This window comes from Cinclus cinclus, chromosome 2 (genome assembly GCF_963662255.1).
Source record: "Cinclus cinclus chromosome 2, bCinCin1.1, whole genome shotgun sequence".
Lineage (NCBI taxonomy): Eukaryota > Metazoa > Chordata > Aves > Passeriformes > Cinclidae > Cinclus > Cinclus cinclus.
Genome location: NC_085047.1, coordinates 53,120,249 through 53,133,131, shown reverse-complemented (window position 1 = coordinate 53,133,131; position 12,883 = coordinate 53,120,249). Strand labels below are relative to the sequence as shown.

Here is a 12,883-nt window from a genome sequence, read left to right as displayed (position 1 = left end):
TGATGATAATTTCATTGTAAGTGGCAATAAATGATAACAGCATGGAATGGATAGGTGAGGGTCTAAGAGGCAGGTGTTAAATCTGGTGGTGTGAAGAGATAGGAAAGACACGGAGCAAAGAGACAAACAGAATATAGCAAAGAATATCCAGCTGAAATAGTGAAATCTGCCATGAGTGGAATTATTTCAGGTAAATAAAGGCATCTGGAAGTTAAACACCTGTTTTAATTAAGCCTGATCCTCCATGGCTCCCTTTTCAGCCAGTGGGAAGACTGACCCACCTGCAGACGACAGAATTATTGCCTTGAAAAGATTCTTGTTTCCTCCCAGGGAGCAAAAGAGGGCTTTGGGCAAGCAACCTGTCCCCCAGTCTGACTGTCTAAAATTCTCTTGCTTTTAGATCTACTCCCTGTCTTTGGCTGGTTTCTCTTAGAAGTTTTTCCCCAATACCTGTGTGCAGGCTGGCAGTGTCCCCTCTGCTTTGTTGAGACATCAGCTTTCTTGCTTCTGAGTATTTAGCTCTAACGTGAGCTCTGTCAGTTTGCAGCAATGTTGCTGCTTTGGCACATTAATAGCCAGCAGTGCCTGGACTCTGTATCTCCTTGCTACCTGTAGCAATATGTCTATTAGACAGTCGTGCCACTGCATGTCTTGTATCATGTCAGGTTGTGTTTGGAAATGCCCTAAAGCCTCCTTGCATAATAAAATCAGGTAGTATCCAGCCATTCATAAATCTTCTGAATAGAAAAGTGTACAAGGTCGCAGAGATAATTCTGCTCTGATCTCTGGATAAAGATTTCTGGTATTCAAATGTCAGGGCATGAACAAACAAACAAAAACAAAAACCAAGCAAAAACCCCATAGATTTTCCAAGTCTTTTCCTGATTCTCCTAGTGAAAGTAACAGAAGAAAAGTGGCATGTTGTTCAGAGCCTGTGAATGTAAGGGTGGTCTGACTTCTTCCCCCCAGACACTTCCTTCTTGTAAAAAGATACAATTCTGATCTACAAAAAGATTGCAAGGCCTCTGGCTGCTGTAAATTAAACCTAAACAGCAGAGCTGGGAATCCCTGAGGTTTGTTGCTCAGAATACCTTCATCATTTAAGCTCACCGGGCCTTAGAGACATCTTCAGTCTTGCATAAAGGATCTGGGATTTCAGAATACACTATTCTAGGATAGCCCTTCAGGCACACTTGGGAGGATTTACAGAACTCTGTAGAGTCCAATTCTTCCAGCATTCATTGCTCCAGATGAGCCCCGCTAAGAATCCCTGGCCATGGAGACCATGCTGCAAAGACTCTGATCACAGCTTTCATGGTGAGGTTGCCCTGGAATTGTGAGTTTGAGCAATCAACCTTAGGACTTGGTACCAAGATTTTCTTTCAAAAATACATTTGTAGGAAGTTCTGTGCATACACAGGCTGTGTGTCTTTCTTAAGCATAGTATCCATCTATTCATCAGCATAACTTCAAGTTCTCTGGAGTCACGTAGGATCTCAGTGACTGTATTTATATACTGAGTTTGTACTTAGGTGCTTTGGCTGGCAAGAAGAGCAAACTGTCACATCTCTATTACAGCCAGAAAAAAAATATGGTATTTCCAATTTTCCATTACTATTTACTTGAAAAGAACATGCATCAGGATGAATATAAAAGTTGTCTTGAACCAAGAAAATAATTAGAACTGCCATCTTGACAATGTCAAAGTATATTCAGAACTTTCAGCTGCCGTCCAAATTGCTGGTAGCTTGGATTAATTGTGTTTCTAATTGAAAATTATCAAATTTACAACAGCCATATACTCTCTTCCACTATTTTATAATAGGTCAGTATTTCTCTGTTAATGTCAACTTTAAAATTACATTTCATTTTCTGAAGCCCAGGAAGTGCTTGGAAAAAGTCTGGCTTTTCACTCACAAAACAGATCAAGTGCAGTAGCATTAGTCAGCATTTCTTTTTCAGTCTGTACATAATCCCATTATATTTTAGGTAGTGCTGTCAAAGCACAAAATACTGAGCAACAGTCTTGTAGAGAACAGCTCCATTGCAGTCTGTGTCAGTTCACATCTTTGGCTGGTTGTGAACCATATAATGTCTTGGCAGGATGCTTCAATTAAACTAAAGCCTATTGTTAAAGCATTCATTTTATTTTGCATCCCAACCTATTACTGCTGTCTTTTCAAAGTGTATTTTAAAGTGAATCCCTAACTCTGATTAGCTACAAAAAAAAAGTTCATTTCATTCTGTGAATTTGTGTATTGATTTCTGCAAAACCTTTTTATTTGGGGATCTTCTGTCAATGCAGCTGTTTGATTTCAGTGCCACAGCAGTCTTGCTGATGTCAAGAGCCTGCGACTTTTAAGTGAAAATTTCTTAAATGAAAAAGAGCAAGGCACTGTTTTGTGACAATGACACTTAGGGGCCATATCTGTATTACATGGACTTCAGCTCAGAGCCTGGAGCCAGGTCTTCTCCTGCAGCACAGTGGTGATGCTTATGTGCTATAACACAGCTGGAGCAGCAGTGATTCAGATCAGTGTCTGAAATGTAAAGGGGATACAGCAGCACCCAAAACAGCTGCTTTTATGACCTGGTGATGGTTAGGTCTTAACAAGTTATACTCAAAAGTTAGTGGAGGAGCAAGCTGGGACATTTGCAAGCCCGTGGACGGTGTGATGAAGGTTGGAGAGGATTGTGGAGGGGAAGGGGAGGTAAATCTGTCATTTCACTGTCTGAAATGGGCAGGCACGTAGGAGCCTGCCTGAGTAGCCTTGGGATGGCATTTGGGCAGCTAAGAGCAGTATAGCAGTGTGGACTGTTAGAGGATACTGACCCCTGCCATGCAATCATGTTCAACTGTTCTCTCACTGCTACTTAGCGCAGTTGATTGCACCTTTAAAATAAGTGTTCACTTTGTAGTGGTGCTATATTTTCTAGGTTAGTTTTGTCTGATGCACTACAGATAGAGTTGCAGTCAGTCTGTCTAGGCTGTTGTAGGCAGTAGATTGGCCTATCCCACTTTCCTGTCCTCCTGTTCCCAGCAAGGTCCTTCCTCAGATCATGTTGCCCTAGGTCTCCAGGCTGCTGAAATTGTGATGGCAACATGGCTGCAAATTAATCCTATGAAATGGATCAATCAGATGGTTCAGATAGTCCTGAGGCTTGTGATTATTGGTGATAACACAGAGAAACAAGATGGAACCATATTATCTGAGGTTTCAGGGTGATGTTAGTGAGGAAGGGAATTTTTCCTTTTAAAAGCAATCAGGAGACAGAAAAACCAGGCCAGTACACTAAAAAATTAAATTTTAACAACTCAAAACTCTACTTAGCACAAACAAGACTAGGCCAGGAATTACTTCTTGAGGATCATGTTTGAGAAAAATCCCAAGTTTTCCATCCAGTCAACCAGAAGACCCATTGAGGCAAAATGTTAAGATTTAAGGAGAATTAAGCTCATACTAAGGAAATGAAGAACTCTATAGGCCACTGCATGAAATCTGTTTATCATTTTCTAAAAGTGCACGTGAATAAAAACCATGTTGAATTAACTGTATCTCAACACAAATATGTGAGAGATTTGCCTTATTTTTGGTGAATTTTGTCCCTCTAATGAGCACAAAGTAAGAACTTCCTACTAGAAAATAATTAACTGTGAAAAATTAAAAGCTGTGATGCTATTGTTATCAAAAAATCTCTGTAGATAATAGTGTGAAATATGCATCTAAATCTACTGTGTTGTCTTTTTAATATATTATACAGTAATGTGGAGTATCTTCTTCAGAGTGGTTTTAATTTTTATAGCATTAAAGAGTCTCCACACAGTTGTGTCTGAAGCTGTTAAACCAGGTTCATGTCAGACACCTTGCAAGATTTCCCACTTGGATTGAATTTTTCTGTTTCACTGTGTCTAGCATGATGTGTGCTCTGCACACCTGAAAACAGTTTCAATTCCTTCATGTCCCAAAGGAAGGTATCAACAAAAGACTTTCTTCTGGAGATACTACTCTTTCATATGGAAAAGGGAGACTTCAGTTCAGCATTAACAATAAGAATAGAAATTCTCTTCCTTATTATGTGGGTTCCAATCAAAATAAATTGTGTCAGATTGACTTGTGCTGTCATAAATTTTCCAGTTTGAAATACACTGAGTTGCTAAGGTCTGAGTTGACACTGGTAACTTATTTTAAGACCCTTTCTATACTTTCTAGGATACAATGAGAAAGAGATTGAAGAAAACCAAAGACATTATCCTTGTACAAGCAGATTTTTTGGGAGGTGTTTTGTATGACAAATTAATTCCATAAGCAGTGAAAGGTGAAATTTCATCTAACTAGATGTGTAATTTGGAGACTTTACCCACCTTCCCTTTACACTTGATGTAAAGAGAATCAATCTATCATGAGTTAGGTGTCTAGAATAGTCATAACCTTTTTTATTTTAGTATTCACGCCTAATGAATTATGTTCTATTTACAGGTTTTATCTGGGGTGAAATAAAACAGATGTGGGATGGTGGACTGCAGGACTACATTCACGATTGGTGGAACCTCATGGATTTTGTAATGAACTCCTTGTACTTGGCAACAATCTCCTTGAAAATTGTTGCATTTTCAAAGGTAAACTGTAACAAAAACAATCAGCAACATTTTAAAGATAAATTAAATCAGGCTTCTTCAATCTTTCTTCTGTGTTTGGAGGTCCTGAGGCTTAGTAATGCAAGTGATGTATGATGTGCTCCATTAATCTTCTGCAGCAATGACTATGATTGTCTAAGAAACTAGACAAGTATAAGAGCAAACAAAATATTGGAGTTTATGCTTTTCTCTTCTTGTCCCACGCAATCTTTACTTATTTTGTCCTTAACTTTCATATCGGTAATTTCTAGAGAAATGAAAATTACCTGTAATGTTTTATAATGTTTGCATTTTTTCTTAATCTTTGATTTTTTTAAGTGAGAAATTATTTCCCCTAAGACAATATTACACAACTTTCAGAAAGTTATACTGGCAAAATATGTAGTCAAAATTGCTGGGGGGGGGGGCGGGTTCTAAAGAGCAAGGTTTTAATTTCTTTTGAAAATTTATTATAAGTGCAAAGCAAAAAAGTAAAACTGAATGGTATAAAATGGTCACCTGAGGGTGGGTAAGTTTGTTTTTATGTTCTTTTCATGGACTTGTGAATAGTCTTATATTTCTACTGTTTTAAGTATCTTCCAACATAACAGCCCTTCTCTCCAAAGGCACAGAACATGTGTGAAAACTTTGTATGCATTCCTCATGAATACAAAATAGGATAGAAATTCCTCATAAAATTAGATATTTTGAGAAAAAAAATGGTCTCTAGTGCAAGGAAACCACATATGAAAGGAATTTAAAGCATTTTTTAGTATTTGTCATAGAGTTCTTGTCACATCCAAGTAAAGATAAGTCCATTTCTACTGGCTACTGGGATCAGCATTGTACTTCAGGTTTTTCAAGTTCCCTGCTACCAGCAATAATATATAGCTGCAATAGTACTATTCTGTATGCATGGCAGGAGAGCCCCTCCTTTGCCAAGATACTTCTGTCTGGGACAAGGAGAGAGCTGTCAAGTAGCCAGTTATGACTTCCTCTCCTCAAGCAGCAGCTGTTCTTGCTGCAGCCCTGCCACAGGCATAGAGGAACTTAGGAACTCTAATTTATGTCATCTTGTGTCTGGTCACGAAAGTCCATGTGTCAGCCAGTCAGGAGCAGGGATGAGCAAAGACCTGGGATGTATTGACACATTAGCCTTCTTTGACAAAAGGTTTCTGGGGTCTCTGGCTGCAAACCTTTGGAAATCTCACTCAAAAAAACTTGCATCCTGGAAGAGGAAGGTGGTCCAAAGAGTGATGAATTGTCTTTTAAAAGCCAGTGAAATCCCTTTTTACACATGGAGATACTTTATCATAAAGTGACTAGAAAACAAGTAGTTATTTCACCATCCCTTGTAACAAAGCACACAGTTCATTTAAAATAGATGTTTCCAAAGCATTGGAGATGGCCAATTATTAATTCACTTCAGAATAATATTAATTAGAAGACAGTGTAATCCTTTCATCTCCCAAATGGTTTCTGCTTACAGTAATCGGATCCAAGGTGACAGTATCTGGGATAATGTGCATCCATTACTCTCCAAATTAGTGTTTACATTTTAATCATAATGAATACAGTGCTTAAAAAAAGCTGTGCTAGTCATCTGAAACACATGATGAAATAATGAACAGAGGAAGACAGTGTGATTTAATACCCTACCACATTCTTTTAATTGCCTACAACAGAGTTCCTTGCCACAATGCCAGATGAGATTGAGGGGATGCCAAATGTAACCAGTACGTTTTAATGTAAAGCTTTAATTTTCTTTTCCTGAGCACTAATAGTTAGGTTTTTCTAAGTTACAGCTATTCTGTCTTTATTGAACCAATTATATAAGGATTTATTCTATATTCTACAGATCCAGCCACCTAAGAAAACATTTCAACAAGCTCCCTTGAATAAACTCCTGTGTGATAAATATTCCCAGAGTAAAATATAGTGTTTATTGCCTATTTAAGGCACTCTGATGCAGTAGTTAAGTAGATGGATATTATCTAGAGTAGCTGATGGAGTTGTGTAAAATTCACCAAAGTGTATAATTCCAGGATGAGAGAACTGCTAAATAACTCAGTTACTGGTTTCATTGCCAGTATTCAATAAAATAAGGGCATCTTAAAATTTTCAATGGCCTATGGCTTTTAGTCTCTGTATCAACATGTTAGGTCTTCCTAAATTATCCATTATATCCGCTGAAAATGCTCTCTCCTCCATAAAAATATCACAATACAGAGCTCATTGTTACATTTTTTTTTAAAGTACAAGGTGACAGATTTTAACTAACACATTTGTTTTTATGGAGGGTTTTAGATAGAAATCATTATGCTTTAAGAAAAAATGGTTCATTTTATATTTTTGAAAATAATTTATATTGTTCTGATTTGTAAAGTTAAGTGCAGTGCCAACATGTGTGCAGAATCTGCTTGCTTTATCTTAAATACTTGTTAAACCTTTGCATTTGACCTAGTGCTGCTTGTTTCCAATTCTGATAGAAATCAGATACAATGCCATATTGTTGATATATCAGCCATTGACATGAAGATCTAGTAGGGAAATAAATTCGTATTCAGGGCAAGAACTCTGAAAAGTAGCTAAAGTACGTTATTTGTCTCAATATTTACTGACTTAATGGTCACTGTGTCAGGTCTGCTTTGTTCAGTAGTAAAAAGATTATATATCTCTCCTGCCATCAGTTCTTCAGAAGCTAATGTCTTCTTACATGTTTGCATTGTAAGATGGTTTTGATTGATATTTTACCAGATTCACAGACTAAATATCCATTTACATAGGAGGATTATCACCTCTCCACCCCTGAGAAATTGCAGACTCAATTCCTCACTGTAATTGCCATTTTAAAGCTCTCTGCTAGGCCATCCATCTGCCCCCTTACTACTGATGTTTTGAAATTCTACGTAATGAATGCAAAGATTGGTACATACATTTTAAAATAGGAAGAGTTCACATTTACATGTGACTTTTCAGGAAAGGATTTAAAGTACTTTTCTTGAAATGGATATTATTTAACTTGTCTCTTTGTGACCAGAAACAAGGGGGTCACCTTAGAGAGGTCCAACAGCCCATTAAACATTCAGGTAGCCTGATCTACATGTCTGTTTATTCTCTCCTGGTTCTTCCAAAAAATCAAGAGTTCATGTCTTTTGCTTTCACAGGGAAACAGTTATCACTCAGCTTTTTTTTCTCACAAATGGTTCAGATTTTGAGTTTGCATTTTCATTCCTTTGAGTAAGGATGAAGAATTATTATCTTGTACTCCCTGGCTGACATCAAAAAAGTGTTATATATTTGCCTTAACACTACTGTTTATATGCTGCTCAATTTATTTTCTGCTCTTCTTAATTTTCTATTGATCTGCCATGAAAATTTTGCAACCACTGAGCCAATAGTAGGTGTTATTTTATCAAATTAAGTGGTGATTGGCTTTGTTGCATGTCAAAAGTTTGTGTTTGCATTTCAAGGAGAGACAGAAATTCAACAGGGTCACCAAATGAAGGGTTGCAGAGTACCAACATCATGATTTACAGCAAACTTAGTGTTGTTATATTTTTGCTTAACATTTTCCACTCCCTAGAACAATATTATTTATCCTGTGTAGAACAGAAGGACTTCAACAATCATGACTGAGAGAAAAAAAAATGCTTTAATTCTCCATGATTTGGCTCTAAGATACATTTTTTATTCTTTTTCAATGTTCCTGGTTTTAGTATGCCTAATCTTTTTGATACTCTTCTGTGTATTCCTTTTCACATGAAAGCTGCTCTAGTTAGTAGAATCAATAGGGGTTTGTTGCTAGAGACCTCTTGCATTCATTATATTCTTTAGATTATTTGATATCTTCTTGCTGTTAATATATTTCACAGACAATTTCCAAACTTATCTCTCAGGCCTTCATCCTTATCACTTTTTTTTCTGGCAAGTATTTCCAGTCTCTTAAATTGTTTCTTCAACACTAAAATAACAGCCATCACTCTCTGCTTACGACTGTGACACCTCTTGAATTCTATCCAAACATGCAGGAAGCACTGGGGCCCAAAAAAGGAAGAGTCAGTTATGCTAAAATATCAAAGTTGTGCCTTTGATTTCCCTTTTACAAATAAAAGGTCATTTGATCTTTTCTGAATGTTTGAACAGATCAGTTTTGTGTCTTTATTCAGGACATCATAGGCAAAGTCCATTTTTCCTCATCTTTCTGCTTTACATAATTTCTTCTAGAAAATATGACATTGGATACATTTTGCCAGACTACAGGTGTAAGACAGTCTGCCCCCTTCCCCAAACATCAATGAGGAGAAAATGAGAAAGTTAAATAGCAACTCACCTGTGTGGGATATTTGCTTTCCCACTACTCTGGAAATTCTCATTTCTCTTTGCTGACTGTAAAAGTAGGCAGCAGAGTGCAGCTATGGCTATCCACACGTGACTTGTTAAACTTGATTCTTTTTGTCTTGGTATATCATGTGCTATACTTATTCAGCACCCTGTAGTTCCATGTATTTCTCAGAAGGGTATTTCCTTGCATTGCTCCCAATCCCTCACATCTGTAACTTCTCTGGAATCTGCCACTACTTGCCCTCACCTCAAAATATGCCTGCAGTTTGATGCATTTGATTCTCTACCTAAAACTCCATCTCTTCCCTGTTTCATATGTGTTCTTTACATTTCTCCATGGCTGTATTTTACTTGATTGCCCCAAAAACACCTTGTGTACTTTTTCCTAATCTGGGTATCTACTGCACTGTTCGGTACCAACCTTTGCTTGTACAATTTGCTTGGACAATTCCTAGTTATTTAATAGGTGTAAGTTTTCAGCTGTGAGGGTTGTAAAGTGCCATGAGAATTTGAAGTAATGTGCTGCAAAATATTATTCAAAGAAAGACATTAGAGGAGTCATGCTGAGGAGTTTTCAGCTCTCTCTTCTCAAAAACACTGAAAATATTATCTTCTGCTTCTTATTTTATCTCTTAGGTGTTGTCTCCAGTAACTAAATTCTGTTTTCTACTGCCTGTTTTTCATCACTGATCTTGAGTCAATCAGAACTGGATTAAAGAGCCATAGTGGATGGGGCAGATGAGCATAATCATTAAGGAGAGGATAGTCTAATGAAGAGAGTACTGATCTATGATTCCAGCAGGTCTAGATTTAATTCACTGCTCTGCAGAGAACAAATATCCCAGATGAACGAAATGTAAGGATGAGTAATTCTTAATTCTTTAATGGGCTGTTTTTCAGTTCTGCAGATCTCATCCCCAAATCCACAAACCTGTCAGCTGCTATGGCTGTTTGTATATGAGTAAATGGCATTATGCCAGGGATTGCTCTCAGGCCCTAGGACAGTTCCACATGCACTACCAGTTGATCAGAGAAACCCTGATGTGGAGCCTGTGACAGCTGTTACTGCCCAGTTACCTTTCACACTTTGGATTGTAGAATCACAGAATCATAGTATGGTATGAGTTGGAAAGGGCCCTTAAAGACTATGCAGTCCAGTGTCTCTGCAATAAGCAGAGATCTTCAACTAGATCAGGCTACTCAGAGCCTCATCTAGCCTGACGTTGAATATCTCCAGGAATGGGTTATCTACCAACTCTCTGGACAACAATCTGTTCCAGTGTTTCATCACTCTAATCATAAAAAAATTCTTTCTTATATCTAGTCCAAATCTACCCTTTTGTAGTTTAAAACCATTAGCTCATTGCTATTGCTGAAGGCCCTGGTAAAAGGGTCTATCTCCTTCTTTGCTATGAGGCCCTTTTAGGCATTGGAAAGCCACAAGAACTCCCCAAAATAACCTTTTCTCCAGACTGAACAGCCCCAAATGTCTCAACCTTTCCTCAGAAGAGAGGTGCTCCAGCTTTGTTACCTTTTCACTGTACACCTCTGGACCAGCTCCAGCAGTCTATGTCTTTCCTGTATTGAGGATGCCAGAGCTGGATACAGCACTCCAGGTGGATCTCACCAGAGTGGAGTAGAGGGACAGAAACCCCTCCCTTTTCCTTCTGGCTGTTATAAGTGAGTTTCAATAATTGACAGGAACAAATTCAATTAGATCTAATACAATTTATTGAGCAAGTGACAGTAAGCAAAATAGCGCTGGGTGGCCAGGGAGTCTTTGCTCCACCAACAGCGCACCTCTTTTCACTCGATAGTCCTGACTTATATACTTTTCAACTTTCTGTGTTACGTATATCTTTCACTGCATTTTGCACATGTGCAGTGTGTTGCTAGGGTTTGTTTTTTTTGCCTTCTGGTGGTCGTGAAGATGAAGGCCCCTTATCTTTCTTGATGCCCTGTGGATGAACCTTTACATACTTGTTACATAACTTTTAGTTCCACCTATTTTTTCTTTATTCTACCAGACGTCTGCAGTTAGTTCTTTTGTCTACAGTTAGATCTTATGTCTGCAGTTAGACCTTGGGCAATGTACTTTTCCATTCTCTTCTCTTCTCTTCTCTTCTCTTCTCTTCTCTTCTCTTCTCTTCTCTTCTCTTCTCTTCTCTTCTCTTCTCTTCTCTTCTCTTCTCTTCTCTTCTCTTCTCTTCTTTCTCTGTTAACTAGGTTCAGTGAACAAATACTGATTGTACTCTGTTACACTGGCCACACTTCTTCTATATCCCAGGATATGGTTGGCTTTCTGGGTTGTGAGCATGCATCTACCTGTACCCCAACTCCATCTCCTCACAATCCATTCCCCTGCCTGTCTTGACATTGGGAGATGCCCCGACCCAGGTGTAGTGCCTTGCACTTGGTCTTGTTAAATCCCATGGTGTTCCCATGGGGCCACTTTTTGAGCTTGCCCCAGTCCCTCTGGAAGGCATCCTGTCCTTCAGGCATGTCAACCACACCACTCAGCTTGGTGTCATCTGTAAATATGCTGTGTGCACTCAGTCCCTCTGTCTATGTCATTAATGAAGATGTTTGGCAGTCCCAGTCTCTGTACTGATCCCTGAGGGATGCTGCTTGTCACTGACATCCATTTGGACATCAAGCTGTCGATCATCCAGCCAGTTCTTTATTCCACTGAACAGTCCACCCTTCAAATCCATCTCTCACCAATGTAGAGAAAAGGATGTTTCAAGGGACCGTGTCAAAAGCCCAGACAGATGACACCTGTAGTCCATCACTTGTTCACTGATGCAGTCACTCCATCACAGATGGCCACTTGGATGGTCAGAAAGGACTTTTCCTTGGTGAAATCGTGCTGGTGCTTCAAATCACCTCTCTGTCCTCCATGTGCCTTGGCACAGCTTCTAGAAGGATCTGTTCCATGGCCTTCCCAGGCACAGAGGGGAGGCTGACAGGCGGTTGTTCCCAAGGTTTTCATTTCTCCCCTCTTTTAAAATGGGTGCAATGCTTCCCTCTTTCCAGTCCCTGGGGACTTCACCTAACTGACACGACTTTTCAAATATGATGGAGAGTGACTTGGAAACTACATCAGCCAGTTTCTTTAGGATTCTGGGGTGCATTTGATCAAGTCCTATGGACTTAACATATGTTCAAGTTACTCAGGTGTTCCTGAACCACTCTGAGAATGATCACTTTCTTTGTAAGGTGAATGTGGTGAAATGCTGTGATGCCTCTTTATGTTGTGTCCCAGTGACACATGGAGTCCCTTTCCTTTCTCCTCAGGGCATGCCCAGAAGCTCTGAAGATGCATCTGTGTGGTATAGAGTGGGTAAACGCAGATAACACCATAGTTCTACTTTGAAATCTGCTTTATATTATATTATCCACTTTTGAGAGGGCTTCCTTGCATAGATTCTCTCCTCTGATATGTTCTATAAAACAGATTAATGAGACAAAATAAATAATAATGAGTTTGCTACAGTAGTTAGGCCTCAGTTAAAATATCTTTCATCTTCAAGAACTTTTTTTTTTTTGTGGAACTGGAATAGAACTCACAGTTTCAGGGGTCAGAATCTGATAATGAGACACATAAGCAGTTTGCCATGGTTCATTAATAAGCATCTTTTTCATCATTGGTCCAGTATTAGTGATTAAGTGATATACTTACTCAGTGATTGAGTGTTTTCTTCCTACTTGCCAGAGTTTTTGTGGGTTTCTATCCATCACTGCCAGCCCTGCACTTTTCTTCAAAGAAATCATTTACTTGCTTGTACAGCTGCAAATTTCTAAAATTATAAAAAACAAGGGGCTCAACACTGTTCCTTTTGCTGTGTCAGAATTTGTAAACTCCAAAAATTTTTGCTACTGTAAAAATTTATTGTGATAGCTGCAAATTAATTGAGGAGCTTA

At 38.6% G+C, this 12,883-nt stretch overlaps 1 protein-coding gene across 1 annotated transcript in view; it reads left to right on the top strand.

The window, feature by feature from the left end:
• TRPC4 (transient receptor potential cation channel subfamily C member 4) overlaps positions 1-12,883 on the top strand; it is a 78,748-nt gene that overhangs the window by 50,842 nt on the left and 15,023 nt on the right. Inside the window, exon 4 of the mRNA XM_062514724.1 lies at positions 4,479-4,618. Coding sequence (XP_062370708.1) covers positions 4,479-4,618 — 140 coding nt within the window. The remainder of the gene's footprint in view (positions 1-4,478; positions 4,619-12,883) is intronic.